The 18260-nt window shown below is 47.8% G+C and overlaps 5 protein-coding genes across 9 annotated transcripts; all 5 read right to left on the bottom strand.

Annotated features, from left to right (window-relative positions):
- Nucleotides 1–2373: 2373 nt before the first annotated feature.
- LOC117896856 lies at nt 2374–2696 on the bottom strand. Its single transcript, XM_034805384.1, has one exon. It carries the CDS (start codon nt 2650–2652, stop codon nt 2497–2499), a length of 156 nt encoding a protein of 51 aa, XP_034661275.1. The 5' UTR covers nt 2653–2696; the 3' UTR covers nt 2374–2496.
- Nucleotides 2697–3320: 624 nt separating this feature from the next.
- Nucleotides 3321–4924, bottom strand: LOC117896801 (beta-1,3-galactosyltransferase 1-like). Its single transcript, XM_034805300.1, has 2 exons — nt 4675–4924; nt 3321–4601 (listed from the first exon to the last, which is right to left on the bottom strand). Exons 1-2 carry the CDS (start codon nt 4871–4873, stop codon nt 3547–3549), a joined length of 1254 nt encoding a protein of 417 aa, XP_034661191.1. The 5' UTR covers nt 4874–4924; the 3' UTR covers nt 3321–3546.
- Nucleotides 4925–5386: 462 nt separating this feature from the next.
- LOC117899483 (glutamyl aminopeptidase) lies at nt 5387–14385 on the bottom strand. 5 transcript variants are annotated; one of them, XM_034809518.1, is made up of 8 exons: nt 14287–14385; nt 13917–14226; nt 13787–13859; nt 12578–12948; nt 7046–8011; nt 6844–6987; nt 6292–6783; nt 5387–6229 (listed from the first exon to the last, which is right to left on the bottom strand). In XM_034809518.1, the coding sequence occupies exons 1-8, from the start codon at nt 14294–14296 to the stop codon at nt 5554–5556; spliced, it is 3042 nt and encodes a 1013-aa protein (XP_034665409.1). In that variant the 5' UTR covers nt 14297–14385; the 3' UTR covers nt 5387–5553. The 5 variants fall into 5 exon arrangements, with proteins under 5 accessions (XP_034665409.1, XP_034665406.1, XP_034665407.1 ...); XM_034809515.1 differs by having other exon boundaries at nt 13787–14226; XM_034809516.1 differs by lacking the exons at nt 12578–12948; nt 13787–13859; nt 13917–14226; nt 14287–14385 and adding exons at nt 8123–8612; nt 9043–9449; nt 12322–12435.
- Nucleotides 13173–13568, bottom strand: LOC117899486. Its single transcript, XM_034809524.1, has 2 exons — nt 13483–13568; nt 13173–13420 (listed from the first exon to the last, which is right to left on the bottom strand). The coding sequence occupies exons 1-2, from the start codon at nt 13508–13510 to the stop codon at nt 13215–13217; spliced, it is 234 nt and encodes a 77-aa protein (XP_034665415.1). The 5' UTR covers nt 13511–13568; the 3' UTR covers nt 13173–13214.
- Nucleotides 14386–14812: 427 nt separating the features above from the next.
- On the bottom strand, nt 14813–18158 carry LOC117899485 (glutamyl aminopeptidase). Its single transcript, XM_034809523.1, has 6 exons — nt 17939–18158; nt 17531–17886; nt 17180–17324; nt 16593–17126; nt 15598–16532; nt 14813–15528 (listed from the first exon to the last, which is right to left on the bottom strand). Exons 1-6 carry the CDS (start codon nt 18128–18130, stop codon nt 14862–14864), a joined length of 2829 nt encoding a protein of 942 aa, XP_034665414.1. The 5' UTR covers nt 18131–18158; the 3' UTR covers nt 14813–14861.
- Between the last annotated feature and the right edge of the window lie 102 nt (nt 18159–18260).

Below are 18260 nucleotides of genomic sequence, written 5' to 3'. Positions count from 1 at the left end.
ATGTCACTGCAGCAGATACAAATTCCCACGCAGCCAGCGCCAAGGGCAGAGACATCAACACTTGAACGTGCCGGTCAGGCAGGACGATTGCGGGCTGAGATTTTGCGGCAGGCTCATGACACTAAGATTTTATGACAATTCGCAGGCAGCATCACAATTATTTTTTATTGACCAAACAGACGCATTGAGTGGCAAATCAGCAGCAGAAATAAGCCACCAGTCGGACTGGTTGCTGCTTGCTGCCACAAATTGAAAACTTTGCACAAAAAAACTCAAAGAAAAGTCAGTTTAATCGAGCCACAACTAAATGTTGCCAAGTGAAATTGTGCGCATAAATAATTCGTGTTATAAATTAGAAAGAGTTTTGGCTTAAAGTTGCTTTTATTTTGATTACAAATGGCTCTCGTTTTGCGTCTGGCCTGGCCCAGGGCCAACTAATCGTACGGGATACTCGGAGCTCACTCGTATCTGCGGCAGAAATGGTAAACTTTATGGCACACAGGGGGCACAGAGACAAAGGCACGGTCCCTGCCTGGTTGCCAATTGAAACGCCTGCAGCTGTTACGGCTCTAGAGGTTGTTCTGCTCGTCTGCTTGATTTGGCCTAATGTTCATTATCTTGTCTCAATTGCACTAATAGTGGAAACGACTCAATTCGACTGACCTTGGGCTCAGCCGGAGTCCCGTCGCTTAAAGCGACTTCACTTTAAATTGTAGTTGCGCTCCGCCTGTACTTCAACTATGCCGAAATTGACGAGCCAAATCAAATCGGGGACACTCGAACATAAAGATAAATCGTTGCCATGGCAGCACCAGATTATTGCTGCCTCGAATGCTGCCAGCGAAATGCTGGGCGATAACTCAGCGTTGGCAAAGCGGAATTTATGCGCTCCGCTGGAATGTCGTCATCATTTTTGCCTATTGGATACGCGCCATTTGAGTGATTCTGATTGACTTTCGAGCGCCCATACGCGGAGGGAGTGTGCCATCTGAGCGCTGCTCAATGTTATCAATGCCAGGCGTAAACAATTTCTGACAATGTCCTGTTTACGTCATTGCTTAGGCCTGTGGTCCGCAAACACTTTTTGGCCTCATAAAATCGGGCATATAAAAATGTGTCCATAAAAGCGCGCAGCAAATGGGAATTAAGCGAAACACTGGCTGGCTGGCCTGTTCTTAGTTGTTTCCGTTTCCGCAATTTCAGTGGAATCTTAGCTTAGAAATGTTTGTAAGAATAAACAAAAACATGTAGAAATTGGCAAAGTTGTTGTTCAATGTTGCACATTAATCAGGAGTTATAGGAGTATCTACAGAGTTCCCTGTGTAACCAATCAATCTGTGAAATGATTAAGAAATACAACCAATGTGGATGGGAAAACACCAGGACGGGATCGACTTTACGCACCATTAAGCGCGCATTGCGGCTGTTTAATGTTTTTTGGAAGTTTTGAAACATAAACATAAATATAAAGCAGGACAATTTGAATTACAAAAGATGTACATTGTAGATATGTTCATACGAGTGTGTACTTCATGTAGAAAAAATTCCATAAAATACGCAATTGAATGCAAATTTATTGTATGACTATTTTGCTGTATCTACTACAAGATAATTATTCCCAAAGAAGTTCGGAATCAGAGACAAAATTCCTTTGCCAATGTTATCTGCCAACTGGCAGCTAGAAATTTGGTTGCCAACTTTCATTTTTAGTAGAGTTAAATACCTCCCGGTATGTTTGTACATTTGATTCCTTTTCCACACAAAAGCTGAAGCTATTTATAGTAGTTTGCCACTTTTAACATCTATGAAAAAATTGCACTAAAGTTGCTGCTAAAACTTTGCCATGTGAAGCCTGTTTTCGCAGCATCTCGAAGTTCTATTTATGGCATTGATCTGTTCAAAAATTGAGTTCCAAATAGTTTGCAGCTTTATTTCGATCGGTTTAGTGCCAATCGTGGCATCATAGCTGAACTCAAACTTTGCTCTACAAAAAAAATGTTGAGCACGGCAACGTGACAAATTTATAGAGCTGCCTGAGAGCACACATAGTTTGAGTATATTTTAACATGGTTACATTTAAGCTAAAGTTTGGTAAAAGTTATTTTGTGCTGCACACTACGCCACTCCCTTGGGTTGGGTTACACTTTGAACTTAATAACACAACTAAAAAAATTTACAAATTTATTATTTTAACTTTACACATGATGTAACGCCAAAGAGAGTTTAGATTAATTTTTGGAGATTTTAGTCGCACTTTCATTAAAAATTCCAATGCAGATATTCAATCACGTTTGCTAATGATTTCTTTGCATTTGTTCTCCATATAAAAATATCGCAATATTTCCGATAAAATGTTATTAAATCATACATCAATTCAATGCAACAAAAAACAACTTTTCATTTATTATATATGCGTTTTCCAAGTGCGTCTGTTCCAATAGATTTCATTCCAAGGATGTCTGTTATCGAGCCTTCATGCGAGTTGTCAATGTTGTCCTAGGTTGTGCTAGAGCTGGCTGCGGTGACCCATGGGCACAGTGGCGACCTCAGCATGCAGGCGATGAGCAAGAAGGTGGCCTCAGTGGCTGGGGCGCTCAATAGCATGAGCAAAGCCACCACCAGGATGGCCATCAGGAAGGTTGTGGACTGCATGATGCTTGTGTTGCTTCTTTACTCAGAACTAATTAACGATGCGGAGTTCCGCCTATTTATACGAACTACCACCAGACACTTTTGACGCATTGGTCAGTGTTATGCAATGACAAAGCAATTGGAAACTATTTTGTAACGTCATAACAATATGAGTTTATGCGTCGTTGGGCAGTGGGAAAATGTTTGCTTAGCTGCAACTTGCTTAGGCAACAAAATATTGTTTGTGTGGTCCACGCGGAAGATTGTAATTATCATTATGAGCATTTAATATTCCATTGTTGATCTTTAGCTTGTTGCTTGCACAAAAGAATGAGCTAATAAATTATGAGAGTAAATGCAAGAAACGTGTGCGAAAGATCAACAATGTATGACAATATTTGGAGTCTATGCTGATGCAAATATGAAGCGTAGAATGATTGGAAAATGTTGGCTAAATATTACGATCAATTGGGGATCGTACACATATATTTAGATTATGTTTATCTAAAAGAAACGTCCATAAAACACTTTGAAGTGGATAGAATATATTTAATTTGTTGCTTCGAAATATTTTATATATTTATTAAATATTATTAAGACTTTATTTGGACATGTTCAAGTTGAATTCATAGGTAAAAATTACACTTAAAGTGTCTTAAATATATGTTATATTTAGTTAATATTTATATATGATATCCTAAGAATTTCCAACTATTTCTAGGAGCTGCCACCGTGCGCTACCAATCCTAGGGGCAGTGAAATATTTGCACTTGTATCAAATATTATCCCAAAAATATTTAAATCTATTTAAGCATATTTTTATTTGTTTAAAACTTTTCGTAACTCTTAGAACTTTCGTTTTGGCTGCAAACTATATTATTTTTCCTATATTTAAGCATCATTTCAGGCACATTTCTAACTAGCAATGAGATCTGGCGCTGCGCACTTTCTGCCATAGTCAGTAACAAATTTCCACACTCTCTTTAATCTGCTGCCCTTGGCCTTGTGCAGCGTGATCATCGCTTTGTACGCGCATAACTGCATGGAGTATTTAATGTAGAAAAGTGAACTGTGGAGGGGTTTCAGGTGTGCGCGCTTCGCGCAGAGTCCCGTGACATAGAGGTCCTCCAAGTAAACCATTTTGGTGGACCAGGCAGCGTCGTACAGGCGCTGCACCACATCAATGGAGAGCAAATAGCCGCCACCCGAAAGGTACTCCGGATATGTGCTGTGCGGGTACATGTAGTGGGGCATGTACCACTTGCTGGTTGTGTTCATTATGGGTTTGGATTTGCTGAACTTGTAACCGCGCATCACTTCCGTGGTGCCGCCCAGGCGCGACTGCCAACTGGACGTATACTTAATGGTGTCGTTGTATAGGGGCACAGTGCCACCGAGTATAAAGTGCAGCAGATTGGGCACATTGACAAAGGTGTCGTCGTCGCACTTGAAGAAAAAGGCGGTGCTGTTGGAGCAACTTTTGCTGACATGCTTCAGGGCCAGCACGGACTTGAGCGTCAGATTGTTGTAGGTGTCGATAAAGCTCTCCTGAATGATGTCATTGTATCGATGTGCCTCCTGCTGCAGTTGCTTTGACTCGTCTGGCTGCAGGTTAGATTTGCTGCTGCCAAGCATAAATACAATTTGCACAGAGGCCGTCAGCGTTTCGCCCTCGCCACTGAGGTAGTCCGCGTAGAGACGCAATCGGCTCTTCAGAGGAGGAAGATAAGAGCCCTTGAGGTGGCCATGCAGCTTGGCAAAAACTGGATAATTAAAGTTTGTCGTATTGCCCCAAGTCTCTCGAATGAGCTGCCGCTCAGCGGAGCCATTGACACTCGACTCCACGACAATAAGCAGCAGAGTTTTCTGTCCACAAAAGTCACGAGGCACAATTAGCGCGGTGTCCTCCAATGGCCAGATGTAGTCCCTCAGGTTGAGGGATGTGTTCATGCTCCAGTCCGAAAGTGGCGCTGAAAAGAGCAGAAGTTAACCCTTAATTCACTTTGAATGGCAAGCGGATAGGTGTGTGTGTGTGTCCCGTACTATTTCGCTTGACCAAATCAAGAAAATTGTTCAGCTGGTAAACCTGAAACATCGTGTACAGCAGGAGCGCTGGCAGGATGTAAGAGCAAGCACGAAATAAAATTATTGGCGTTGCTCTGTGGCATTTGGTTAGCTTCCACTTAATAGCGGAATTTAAGTTTGAGTTTGAGTTTGAGTTTAGTTTGCCCGATGGGAGCATGGTGCAGCTGCGGAATCTAAAACCAACTGAAGGGAATTGAAAGCTGGTCGCGTGTGGCTGGGAGAGAATCAATAGTTGTGAGATTGTAATTGGTAGTTGTACTGGGAATAAAGAGTAGCTGCTATTAATTGTGTAATAGTACCCTTTGACAGAGAGTTGGGGGGTATATGCAGCAGAGTACCTCCAGTTGCATCGCTTACATTTGGAACGATTTTAGCACACATTTTGCAACATAAGTTCACGCTGTTAAATTACACAAATAATAATTATGCAAGTGCACCATTAAGTGAACATAAATTCCAGCAAACGTTTGCCATGTACCAACTGTTACAAAAGCTTCTAGCAGCACAATATACCCTGCCATACCGAAGTACCTCCTGGCACAATTGTTTAACCATCTGCCAGAATGAAAGCTAAATAATTTACGTTTAACAAATATTAAATTACGCTGCCCTGCCATAGGTATCTCTGCCTTAATTAGAGTAAATGATCAACACAATTCTCCAGTTCTTTGTTCTTCAAAATATCTATACGTATTCACAATTCTTCATTCACATTTTGGAAAAGCATTCTGGCTGCTTTTGGTTGGCTACAAAGTAAGACTATGTTCAATTCCATTGGTTGTTGTTGTTTCTTTTTTACATAATTATATTTTACAGTGTGGATTGGCCGTGGCTAAATCATTTGATGCTATTGGTGACGGTGGACTGCTCCGCGTAGTTGGCCAACCAATCGCCCACTTGCTGCTTGTTCAGTGACAGCCACTTGATGTTGGCCTTGACCGTTTCCAGTGCCTGCAGGCGCGCTGCAGTGCCAGCTCCTGCTTCGGGATACTTCTCAAAGAAGTGCTGCATCTCCTCGAGCTTCGTTTGTGTGTAGAAGCGGGACGTGATGGTGGGAATCAGACGACCCAAAGTACGCTCGTTGATGCCAAAGCGCTCGACCAGCTGCTCCCAGTGCTCGCGCACATAATCCCAGACAAGGCTCTGGCCCACAGGATTGGCCGACACATAGCCCAGCAGCGTGAAGTAGTCCTGGCGACGCACGTTGCTCTCATCCGCGGCCAGATTGATGTAGCGCTGCAACAGCCATGGCTCCTTGACGGCAGCCAAGGCGTTCATAAGCCGCACCTTCTCCTGGGCATCGGCCTCGGCCAGATACAGCTGCCACACCTGATCCCAGGCGGCTTCCGTGTTGACCTGCTGCAGACCGTAGTAGTAGACGACGTCCCGAATGTCAGGACTGGGGCGTGTTTCAGGTGCGGCCAACCACTGGTTGAACAGCGTGACAGCCTGCTGCAGCGAGGCCTCGTGTCCCACGGCGCAGGCGGAGCTCAGAACCTTGATGCGTAGGCGGCTGTAAAATGCACAAAAAGTTAATCTCTAATTGTAACTTGCGCCCTGTCCGAGTTGTCTTACTTCTCCAAATGATTGGTGCCAACGGTGAACGTAACCTTCTCCACAATGGGGGTGAGCAGCTTGCGGGCGTAGGTGGTAAAGTTGCTGTACAAGTCGGTGTAGTAAACGCGATTGCGCAGCGATGCCAGCGACGAGGTGCCCACACTCCAGGGCACATAGTCCTGTTCGCTCTCCAGATACGTGCTCAGATCGAGGGCCACGGCATAGTTCAACTGTCCAGCAGCGGCCAGGGTGTTGGCATCGTTCAGCAAATGCGCACGATCCGCGGTGCTGAAGTCCTCCCGCGATGCCTTGAGCGCTGTGGTCAGCGCAGCCCACTGCTCGGCCGCATAGTTGACGCGATAATAGCCAACCTGATCCTTGTTGAACTTGATCCAGCTGGCATCGCCAGTCAGCGTGATGCTGGCCTCATTGTCGTTGTGGTTGAAGATCAGCGACTGCACCTCGCTGCTGATGCTGCTCGTGTAGGTGATGGGAATGGACCAGCGGTAACTGCAAAGAACAAAAGGTTGAGTCAATGAGGCAATGCTGAGTGATGATTCCGATACGTACTTGAAAGAAGAGGCCTCAGCGCTGGCTTCGTAATCGTCGGCATTGGCCAGGAAACGTTTCTGCGTGAGCTTGTAGCTGTTGCCATTCTTCTCCACCTCGACAACTGGCAAACCCATTTGCTCTGTCCACGTTTGCATGATTTGCCTGAAAGTTTGAAACCAATTAGTTGATGCAACAGCAACAGCAGCCAACGGACACTCACTTGACATCAAATTCGAGTCCCTCTTCCTCCTCAATGGCCGTCAGATAGTCCTCAGTGGTGGCAGTGGAGTAAACGTTATTCCTCAGATAGCGAGTTGTTCCATTCTTGAACTTGGCCTCGCCCACAAGGTTCTCCAGCATGCGCACCAAAGCAGCGCCCTTCGAGTAGGTAATTGTATCGAAATATTCGGTAATCTCAGCGGGACTTTCAATGGATTTAACAATCGGATGGGAGGCCAAAGTGGCATCGATGATCAGCACTGGATGGAGCTCCTCGATGACAAACTGATTGTCCATATCCCAATCCTCATGCATGTGCTTCGTGCCCTTGTACTCAATGAACGAGGCAAAACCCTCATTCAGCCAGAGATCACTCCACCAGTTCATGGTGACGAGATTGCCGAACCACTGATGCGCCAGTTCATGCGCCACAACAATGGCCACACGCTGCTTGTTCACGCTCGAGCTGGTGGCCTCATCGTACAGCAGCGCCGTTTCGCGGAAGGTCACCAGACCCCAGTTCTCCATGGCGCCCGATACAAAATCAGGAATGGCGACCAAATCCAGCTTGGGCAGCGGGTAGGAGATGTTGAAGTAGTTAATGTAATAGTCGAGCACGCCCACGCCGATGTCCAGAGCATATTGCGTCTTCTCCACTTGTGCAGCGGGAGCGAATGTGCGCACTTCAATGGATGGATTCACTGCGGACGTTGTGGTCTTGTGGGCAAAGTCTGAGACGACAAAGGCAGCCAGATATGTGCTCATGGGCACAGTCTCCTGGAACGTCACTTCAGTCAGATCCCCATCGATGTACTCCGCGGCCACGGGCATGTTGGACAGCACGTGATACTCATCGCCGCTGGGACGGGCAATGGTTATGGTGAACTGTGCCTTCAGGGCGGGCTCATCGAAGCAGGGGAAGGCCCAGCGGGCATACGTAGGCTCGAATTTGGTGCTGGCAATCCATCTGTAAGGCAACAAGGAAGGAGTTAGTACGTGGCAAAAGACTCTTTTTATGTTAATTAAATTGATTGCATGCAAGGGTTAGGGGTAGTTCGGTTGTTAGTAGCTTTGCTACCTGTTGCGATTCTTCAGCTTGTCCCAGTAGGAGCTCTGATAGAGGCCCGTGATGCGATCCGTCAGCGAACCGTTAAAGTTCAGGCGCAGCGTGTAGTTTCCCACGTCGAGCGGCTGCTCGAACTCGGTCACCCAGTACTCGAATTCGGGATAGGAGAAGGTCAGCGTTGGCGTTACGCTCTTCAGCGGCGCACCCGACTCGTCCAAGTGCTGCACATCGACGGTGCTCACATTCAGCTGCTTCACGTGCACGGGTATGAAGGCTATCGGCTCGAGTACCTCCAGGCTGATGCTTATGTTGCCTGTGTAGTTCTTCTGGTTGAGATCTGGACGCAGTTGCAGCTTATATTTGCTCGGCTTCAGTTCCTTTGGCAGCCGGTAGCCGAGCTTTTGCAGCACCTTGCTGGCGGCTCTAATGGCGGGCGCGACGGTGGGCATGGCGCGTGATTTGGTATTGGAAGGCACTTGAGTGGTGGTGGGTGCACGATTATCTAGCGATAATATGCAATTTAATTTATAAAAATTCGTTTCAGTTTATTTTTGCATTAGTGTGACCGCGGAGTTATCGTTGAAATACGGTATTTGTCATGCCAGCCTCGCAGAAATATACCGAATATACTGACTGAACTTAACCCACTTAGAACCCCTTTATTTATACAGCTGAAGATGTGTGCTCTATTTTCATTAAATATTGCTAAAATTATGTTTTCTAAACTGACTTCAAACCTAATCTAATAAATTGATTTAATTTCTGTATGTAACTCTGTTCCAATTACTTTTTGCTTCCCACTGGAATAGCTGTTCTTTGGCTGTAATAGCTCTTGTTAACCCATTATATCCCATACAAAATATATCCGTCATTTTAGTAAAAAAAAGCTAACTTCCCGCGACTCATATATCAAGATTTTATGTTGAACCAACCTGAAAAAACACTCAGAATCGGTTTGGTGGACAACAACTGATCACGGTCCACATAGACTGTGCGTATGGTCGCATTCAGTGCCGCCTGCGTGCTGTTCGCCGCCTGCTGCCGCTGGTGCTCATCGGCTATATTCTTGCCCACATAGACGAGTGCCCCCAGCAGGAAGCCGCACAGCACCAGCAGGAACACGCAGAAGGCGACCAGCGTGAGGATGGTGTTGCCTGGGGCCTTGTGCGGCCGATTGGTGTCCTTGATGCGGTGATTGTCGTCTGTGGAGAGGCTGCTGCGTGGGCGCACGTTTTTTGTTGCATACATGCCAACGGTTGACTGTGTTTGTTCTGCTGCTTAAATTTTAGCTTTCAACTCTTAGACTCGTTCACACTGAGACGAATGACGCGACGACGAGCTACGAAAAGCGAAAAGCTGTGGATGTTACTTTTGAACTTGGTTTTATTTTATTTTAAGCCCGCACTATCGCAAATTGTCACTGTCAGAAGCTGTCACTGGCATTGCTCTGCTGTAAATCACATTTTTAACTGTATTTTTATCTCCCAGCACTCCAATCCCATTGTGTCATCGACAGGGAGGTAATTCGAGAGCGCAATAAACAGCAGAGACCGAATTACATGCGTCGCCGTTACCATCATCACACTTTTTTTATAATCTCTGAGCTACTTATAAACAAACTCGGGTTTGTTTTCATAGCTTTTTATGGTGTGGTACAGGGGGGGGATAGAGAGAGAGAGCGCGAGTCCATCAGCTACAACTTATTCCTCTCCGCATTGGAGCTTGTCTCGCTGCAGATCAATCAGATGGCAGGCTGACTGCCACTTCTGCCCCCTCGCATGGTCACGTAATGAAGTTGGTCATTTCATGAAAATTGTTACTTCAAATAGTTGGAGCAACACGATTCCACAGCTCAGAGTTGGAGCTGGTTAACCGCAAAGGCGCATTACAAAAATCCCCCTCCAGGTTTGTTGCAATGATCCGTCGAGTCCACCACAGGCCACTTTCTATAGGGGCGTTGGTGTTGCGATTGATTGACGGATGCATGCCAAAGGTTATTGGCATCATCTCTTGGCAGTCTCTATACTCCGATTTGTGGCATGGGAAGCAGTTGCAGATGAATTGAATTGGCCATAAACCCATGCAGCTGCACTGACAATTATGTCAGGATGCAACTGAGAGAATCATTTACCCGTAGGTGTGCTCGTAATTTATGCCAAGTATTCATTTCAGATTGCACCAAATTGTGTGCGAAATGAGGAATTGAAGACTGTAGAATATGCTAATTTGTAGCAGCTGCCAGGCAATTGTCTCTTGCCCTGCCTGATGATGATGGTGATGATGATGCAATGCAGCGACTCTGCCGCTGACTCAATTAAGGCGCACACAAAGCCAAAGCCACCGCCGCCGCCGCCGCAGCAATTGCATGAGACGCTACCTTGTGCGCATCAAAAGACAATGGCAGCTGCGGAGTATTACCAGTACTCGTATCTCTGACTGCATAATCTGACACGCCTCATCGCATCAACCAGAATGCATAGGCATCTACATATGTGTGTGCATTTGTACATCAATTCTGCCGCTGATGATCGCTCGCCCACCAGTTGTCAAACAAAAAAGTTTCGCTTCTAATGACTAAGTCGACCAGTTGAATGCACTTCGAGCAGCATTCCAGGTTTATGGTTTGGAGTTTATAAATTTGAAATTTGTTTATATGAAACACACGTGCCTGCGTCTTTTTTAAGGTCATAACTTTCACGGCACCTTACACATCTGATGGCAGCACAAATGCAAATCGTTTGGCATTTACGTGACAAGTGCCACCCAGATAAAAAATTAACCAAAAAGTAACTCCCGCTATTGGGAGTTGGGGAGTGACACATGACAAAGGTCGGGTCTACGTGCTTGAAATTTCAATCAAATAAAAGCGACAATAAATATCACAAAGGGAGATGGTGGGCAAAGACAACAAAATGATTGCCACAGTTTGTACGGTTTGAAATGCAAAATATCGCAATTTTATCAATCAAGGATGTTGCATAAGACACATCCATCAATTTTGAATCTGCCATTACTAAAGCAATATCAGCAATTATTTAGCAAAGGTTTTTGCTTATCGCTGCCATCGCTTTCGCTCCTAAGAGTTGAATGAACATTTGAATTGTTTCACACTTCAAAAGGTGTTAAGTATCCATTGATTTCGCTTATTAGCACTTAAATCCCATTCAAGCAAACTTCTCTGACCATTCTTCGGTGGTTCTTTTCCCACATTAAACACAGACTAGAAATTTCGCCCAGAACAAAAAAGAAATCAGTGTCAATGAAAATGAAAAAGCAAAAAAAAATTAAAAATATTTGACCAGAACAAAACAAAAACCAGAAATGAGAAATGAGAAAGAGACGGAGACAGAGACAGAGCAGACGAAGAGAAATACTACGACAAGTCGCTGGCAGTCAATGATGTCGACCCATTTCGTTTTGCCTTTTGGAAGAAAGTAATTTCTCAGGCGGCCATCGGGCAGAGGCAGAGCCAAAGACTCTTCAGCCATTGAGGCGGACGGAACATCTTGGCTCCAAGAGTGTATTGGCCGATTTAAGGCCAAGAACTTGCGCGGCAAGTGAACTATGTGTATGCACGAGGACGGGGGCCGGGGGCTGGGGCTGGGGCTGGGGACTGACTCCAAGCCAGTTTGCAACAGCGGAGGAGGAGGTGGAGTGGAGGTGCCGTGCCGTGGTGATGGGACGCATGCGCTGTTGCAACCTGTTTTCCCATGCCCATGCGGTGTTCTGCTGCTGTTATTTATCGGCGGCTCTTGTTTATCGTGTTCATTGTTGAAAGTCAAAGTTGGCATAGAATTCCATTGGAGCTCCGTGGCCGCATTTCGATGGACGATACAAAATACTCGTATTACGGGCGCGAATATTAAAATTAGTTGCCGCCTCAATGCGCCCAATTAGAACGCAAAACGCACACACACCGAGAGCCACATAACGGAACAGTTCAATGACAATGATAGCGGCCCGTTGGAGCTTTCAACGGTATATGTTTTGATCCACTCCAAATGCGCGTATTATTTTCACATTTTGCACTATGTCGCCCGCTTTATTGGCACCTGCTCTTTCGGCAGCTGCGCTTCATTTACAGTTACAACGGCAGTTACAGCTTCTGTGACAGTGACAGCGCGCGATCTCAGTGCGGTCGGAGTTAATTGTTAATTTAATGTCCAGCAATTCATTTGGCTCTGCTGCCTGCAGCCATATCGTACTCGTACTCGTGATTCAAATCGGCAAAGAGCAGCGCGCGCGCGCACGACGAGAGATGAGATCGGGAATAACAGACGCGACGCGCATTCACAACCGTCGCGCTCAGCTTGAAACTTCCAACAGTGGCCGAAGCTGCGGCCGGGCACGCGGCGAAAGCTCGCACTGCGTGAAAGCTTGCCGTAACAGCTGAGACCGGCTCGAAGCAAAAGCTGCAAAGCAACAACCGAACTCCAAGAGCATGCACTAGGGGTATTCACTACTCACTTTTGATTGCCTGCCGCATCTGTGTAGCTGCTTCTGTAGCTGCCCGTGAGACTCTCCAGATTGCAGTCGAAGCTGGCGGACAGCGTGTACGCCTTGTTCATGCTGAGCACCTCCTTCAGCTTAATCATGAGCAGCTCCCGCGTATCGTCCAGGTAGTACTCATCAATGGCAATGCGCATGCGCGCCATCATGTTGAGTATGCTGATGCTGTGCACATTCAGATCCTTGGCGTGCAGCACAATCAGATTGGTCACCGCATTCAGCTGGAACTGAATGGACACGGTGCCCTCACAGCCGCCAGTCTGCAGATCGGGATGAATGTAGATCTTGTACTTGATGGGCCGCAGCTCCGCGGGCAGACGCCATTGAATCTGCGGGGTGAGGGTGTTGTAAAGATTATTCAATATCCAGCAACGATAATAAGCATTTCTCATAAAGGAAACGAGTGACTGATAAGGCCAGACGATACGGATTGATTGGTCAGATCGTAAAACAGGTGGACTTGGTCGGGGTATGCGTCAGCGACCCAAGCATTATACGATTTTGAGTGCACTTGTGAGTTGGTTTAATTGTGAAATGATTTGTTTATTGACGCCATTGAAAAGTACGAAAAACTAAACTAAGATAAACCTAAGAATCATTCTCTTGAGTTCAATAGTTGGTCGGGAGCGGCATTCCTTATGTGGTTCTGTATGTAGTCCTCGAGCACGTCCAATTTCCGCTGCGCCTCGTCCAGCTGCAGCCACAAATTGTCGCGGTGCACCAGCACCACCACGAGAGCCACAATCAGGCAGGTGGACAGCAGGCCAAAGAATATGGCCACTCGCTCCGCTGTGATCCAGTCTAAGGCACACACAAGAGACGTTCATTTCTGACCATTAGGTGACATCCACTGCCATGCATACCCTTTATATTCTGCCACTTGTTGCCCATGGCTGATCTTGACAACTCAATTAAACTGCCTCAACTGAACCAACACTCGAGAGCCTGACAGCGCCCAAAGACCGTGTTTCAATGTGATAAAACAAAAACAAGGCACAATCATTTACCCCCAGCGATAAGCACTTGAAATGACCAAATGACCAAATGACCACTCCGGACACATGATAAAACGTGAATTGGTGGCCATGCCGCCTTTATGGGCAGCAGACAGGCACAATTTGTGCTTTCCCAATTGGGTTTGGTTGCGGGTTTTGTTGCTGGACTTACCGCTTCGGGATCGGGCAGTCCTGTGGGCAGTGTGGGGTAGATGGGATCAACTCCAGCTGCGGGGGTGCTTGTGGTGCCAGCTCCAGGAGAGGTTCCTCCTCCAGGAGAGGTTCCTCCTCCAGGAGTGGTTCCGCCTCCAGGAGTGGTTGCGCCACCTCCAGGAGTTGTTCCTCCCCCAGGAGTGGTACCCGAACCGCTGCCAGGAGTTGTACCCCCACTGGGCGTATTGCCTCCAGGACTGGGCGTAGTGCCACCAGGACTGGCTGTTGTGGTCGTCGTTGAGGTGGAAGTGGTGTCCGCTGTAAGCGCATCGATCTTGTTCAGCGCATCCTGCAGATCATTCTCCAGATCGGTATTCTGCACGGCCAGCACAATGGTGGAAATGCAGAAGGCCGTGGTAGCCAGGCCCAGAAAGATGGCCACAAACTTGACAGTCAGCCCTGAAAGGGTTTTTGGGTTGCATAATCTCCACACGAACCATCAAACGTTGGACTACTCACAGGCAACCATTTTGTGGTCGTTTATCCTTGCACTTTTGAGGAGAACTTTCGAAATTTGCTTCCACTGCGCTGTGCGCCAAATTGGAAACTAAATGCAAACTTCGAATCTGACCAAGCAAGTTGGACTTGATAAACTTGTCCAGATTGCTGGACGATACGATATCTAGACATGCCACAGCCATATAGCTCCCCCGATGGCCAGATAAATAGTCTTTAGGTTTAGGTTTATGTCTGGGCCATAAGACCACGCGGACGGACGGACGGACATTTATGTGTTTATTTTCGCAGCGCTTGTATATCGAAGTTTATGGCCGGACAGTCACAGCGCCAGGATGATTGCTCCCTAGATTGCCTGCCTGCATGACCATCAGCGTTTCTTGGATAAAAAAGAACGGAAATTCTTGGTTTTATTTATGGTTTGATTTTGGAACTTTATTTTATTGAACTTGAGCGGAAATTTTGTTTCTTATGCAATTTTTCGCCAGCTAATTGCCCGCCAATTGGCTCTAAAACACGAACTTGGACGTACGTATGATTGTTTATTGTACTCTAAAGACCGCGTTTACAATGGGTTTTTAGTTGGTCAAGGGAACGGAGGTGCCGTCCAGCCAGTCGCTGATGTCATTGGTGTTCCGCTTCAGCCATTCGATGTTGTACTTGATGGTCTCCACCGCCTCCAGCCGGGAGTTGGCCCCAGCCCCAGACTCGGGATATTTGGCATAGAATTGCTGCACCTCCTCCAGCTTCACCTGGCTGGCAAAGTTCTTTGTGATCTGCGCTATGAGCCGCCCAAAGTTGCGATTAGTCAGCCCAAAGCGAGCGCTCAGCTGTGGCCACTGCTCCCGGTAGTAATCCCAGACGACGGGCTCGCCCACGGGATTGCCGGCAATGTTCTGCACGAGCGTGAAGTAGTCCTGGGAGCGCACAATGCTCTCGTCTCCGGCCAGTTCCAGGAAGCTGAACAGCAGCTGGGCATCCTGCACACCCGCCAAACCGTACATCAGCTTCAGCTTCTCGCTGGCATCCGTCTCCGCCAGGAAGAGCTCGAAGAGCTTCTGCCAGTTGGCCTCGCTGGTGGACTGCTGCATGCCGTAGTAGTAGACAATCTCGCGCAGATCGGGCGCTGGCCGGTTGGCAGCTGTGGGGTTCTGCAGCCAGGCGTTGAAGCGCTGAGCAGCCTGGCTCAGGCAGTCGGGCAGGCCGAGGGAGCAGGCTGCAGAGAGCAGGGAGACGCGAAGGCGACTGCAAAGAGGGTAGAGAAAGGATCGATCAGAGAGGATTTTATAGGCCAAGCAGAGAGTCAATGCCTACTTATTCAGATGATTGTTGGCATCCACAGTCCAGCCCACTTCCTGGTAGACGCTCCCAACTAGAGTCCTCGCGTAGGTCAAGTAGGACACGTAGCCCTCGTTGAACATCAGACTGCGCTGCAGCGCCTTGAGCTTCTCCGCTGCCACATACCAGGGCACAAAGGCGCGCTCCTGCCCCAGATAAGCGGTCATCTCCAGCGGCACCTTGTAGGACAGTTGACTGGCATCGGCCAGGGCAAAGGCATCGTTCAAGAGATGCGCACGATCGGCGACATCCAAGCGGGATGGATCGGCGATCAGTTGCTGGATGAGTGCATTCCACAGACTCTCCTCGTAGTTGACCCGATAGTAGCCCAATTGATGGACATTCAGCTTAATCCACTGCACCTCAGTGTCCAGAGCTATGCCCGCTGCATCTTCGTCATAGGGGAAGACCAAGCTACCGGTCTCTCCCTCCGCCCAAGAGTCCAGGGTGTAGGTGATGGGCACGCTCCATTTGTACTGGAATTCGCTGTCCTGCGGCGCCTCCTCATAGCTGGCTAGGTTCGAGAGGAAGCGCTGTTGAGTGATGAGGAAGCCAGCTTCCGCACGGGACACATTGAGCACCGGGTAGCCCATCTGCTCCGTCCACGTACGCATCAGCAGCTTCACATCGTAGGCAGTGACCAGGGCGGCCACCTCGCTGAGGAAGTCGTCCGTGACGGTGTTTTGGTACTGATACTTGACCAAGTAATTGGTCACGGCCTGCTCGAAGGTATCAGCGCCCACGAGCGTCTCCAGCATGCGAATCACCGATCCTCCCTTCTCATAGCTGATGGTGTCAAAAATGGCAGAAATCTCCGCAGGTGTCGCCACCTGTTGGACAATGGGATGCGAGGAGAGTTTGCCATCATAGACCATGACCGGGTGCAGTGCAATAATTTGGAATTGTTCCAGCTAAAGGGAAGAAAAGAGGTTGTAGATTTGTCTCGAAAAGTTCTCCCATGAATCACCTACCATGCCCCAATCTGGATGCACGGCATTCACTCCCTTGTACTGCATGTAGCGCGCGAATCCTTCGTTTAGCCAAATGTCATTCCACCACTGCATGGTCACCAGATTACCGAACCATTGATGGGCAATCTCGTGGGCCAAGACGGCAGCAATCGACTGCTTGTTCAGCGTCGAACTGTAATTCTCGTCGTAAAGCAGTGCAGTCTCGCGGTACGTGACCAGACCCCAGTGCTCCATGGCATTCGAGGAGAAGTCTGGGATGGCAGCCATATCAAGCTTGGTCAGTGGATACGGCACTTTGTAGTACTGAATGTAGTACTCGGTGACGGCAGCGCCAAACTCCAAGGCGAATGCCACCTTGCTCAGCTGATGGGGCGTGGCAAAAGCCTCCATGCTAAAGTCCTCGCCAATGCCGTTGGCCTGGACCGTCGTGGACTCGGAGGCAAAATCGGAGACAATGATGCACACGAGGTAGGTGCTCATGGACACGGTTGTTTCGAACACCGCCTCCGTGTACTCGCCCAAGTAAGTTGAGTCCTGATGGAAGGGTTTCATTAGCTGAAGAGTATTTTACTTAAGGCTGGACTCACCGTTTGCTTCATGTTGGAAACTGCATGATATGAACCCGTGGGATGCACCACAGTGATGGCAAAGGTGGCCTTCATTGCCGGCTCATCGAAGCAGGGGAAGGCCTGACGGGCATAAACGGGCTCGAATTGTGTGGAGGAAATGTTGCTGAGAAAAGGCAAATTCTTAAAATAAAATTTCATTCAAAAATTAACGAAGAAATGCGAAAATGGTGAACATTTCCATCGCCAGAGGTCTCTGCTTGAGCGCTCTGCTTGAGATGCAGATTTCGTTCAGCTTCTGTCATGTAGCGATTGTTTTGTAACTGCTGTCGTGCAGTGTCTGCTGCGTGCAAAACTCAAAACTTGACTTACTGTTGATCACCGGCCTCCGACTTGTAGGTGCTGCTATACAAACCCACCAGCTTATCGGTCATCTTGCCATTGAAGAGCACACCCAAAGTGATGCTGGAACCGACTGTCAGTTCCGTGCTCAACGTGATAATCAGCAGCTGTCGCTCCAACTCCAGCTCCCACCCCACAACCTCTTGGTTCAGCACATAAACATTCGTCACATCCAGCAGGTAAGCGTGCAAAATTATTTGATTGGTGGCCTCCACCACACTAATGGTGATTCTCTCCTGCCCCGTAAAGGTGCCCGTGTCGAGGTCCGGATGCCAGTAGAGTTCGTAGTGCACGGGCCGCAGTGCCGTGGGCAGGCGATAATTAAGCTAGAGATAAAAATGTAGCAGAAAATTCGTGGAAATTCCTCTGATGACTCACCTCATCGTCGCGTCGCTGCCTTTGGTTGATCTGCCCCCCATCTACCTCCTTGTAAATGTCAATCTTTTCCTGCACATCCCTCAGATTTGCCTCCAACTTGGCGTTTTGCACGGCCACCACCACAGTGGCCGTGGCAAAAGCCGCCAGCGCCCAGGCCAGCGCCACTTGCAGCAAATTATGCGTCCAGAACATCTTTGCAATGCCAACAATCGTCAGCGACTGAAACTACCAGCCAAGAGTACCGGCCCCGGTCCGAACCAGCGCCAGCGATTAGCTGCTATAAAAACTAACGCCGATTGTGGTTTGCCCTCAAAGTTTATGC

Source organism: Drosophila subobscura, chromosome O (genome assembly GCF_008121235.1).
Source record: "Drosophila subobscura isolate 14011-0131.10 chromosome O, UCBerk_Dsub_1.0, whole genome shotgun sequence".
Lineage (NCBI taxonomy): Eukaryota > Metazoa > Arthropoda > Insecta > Diptera > Drosophilidae > Drosophila > Drosophila subobscura.
This window is presented reverse-complemented; position numbering and strand designations above follow the sequence as displayed.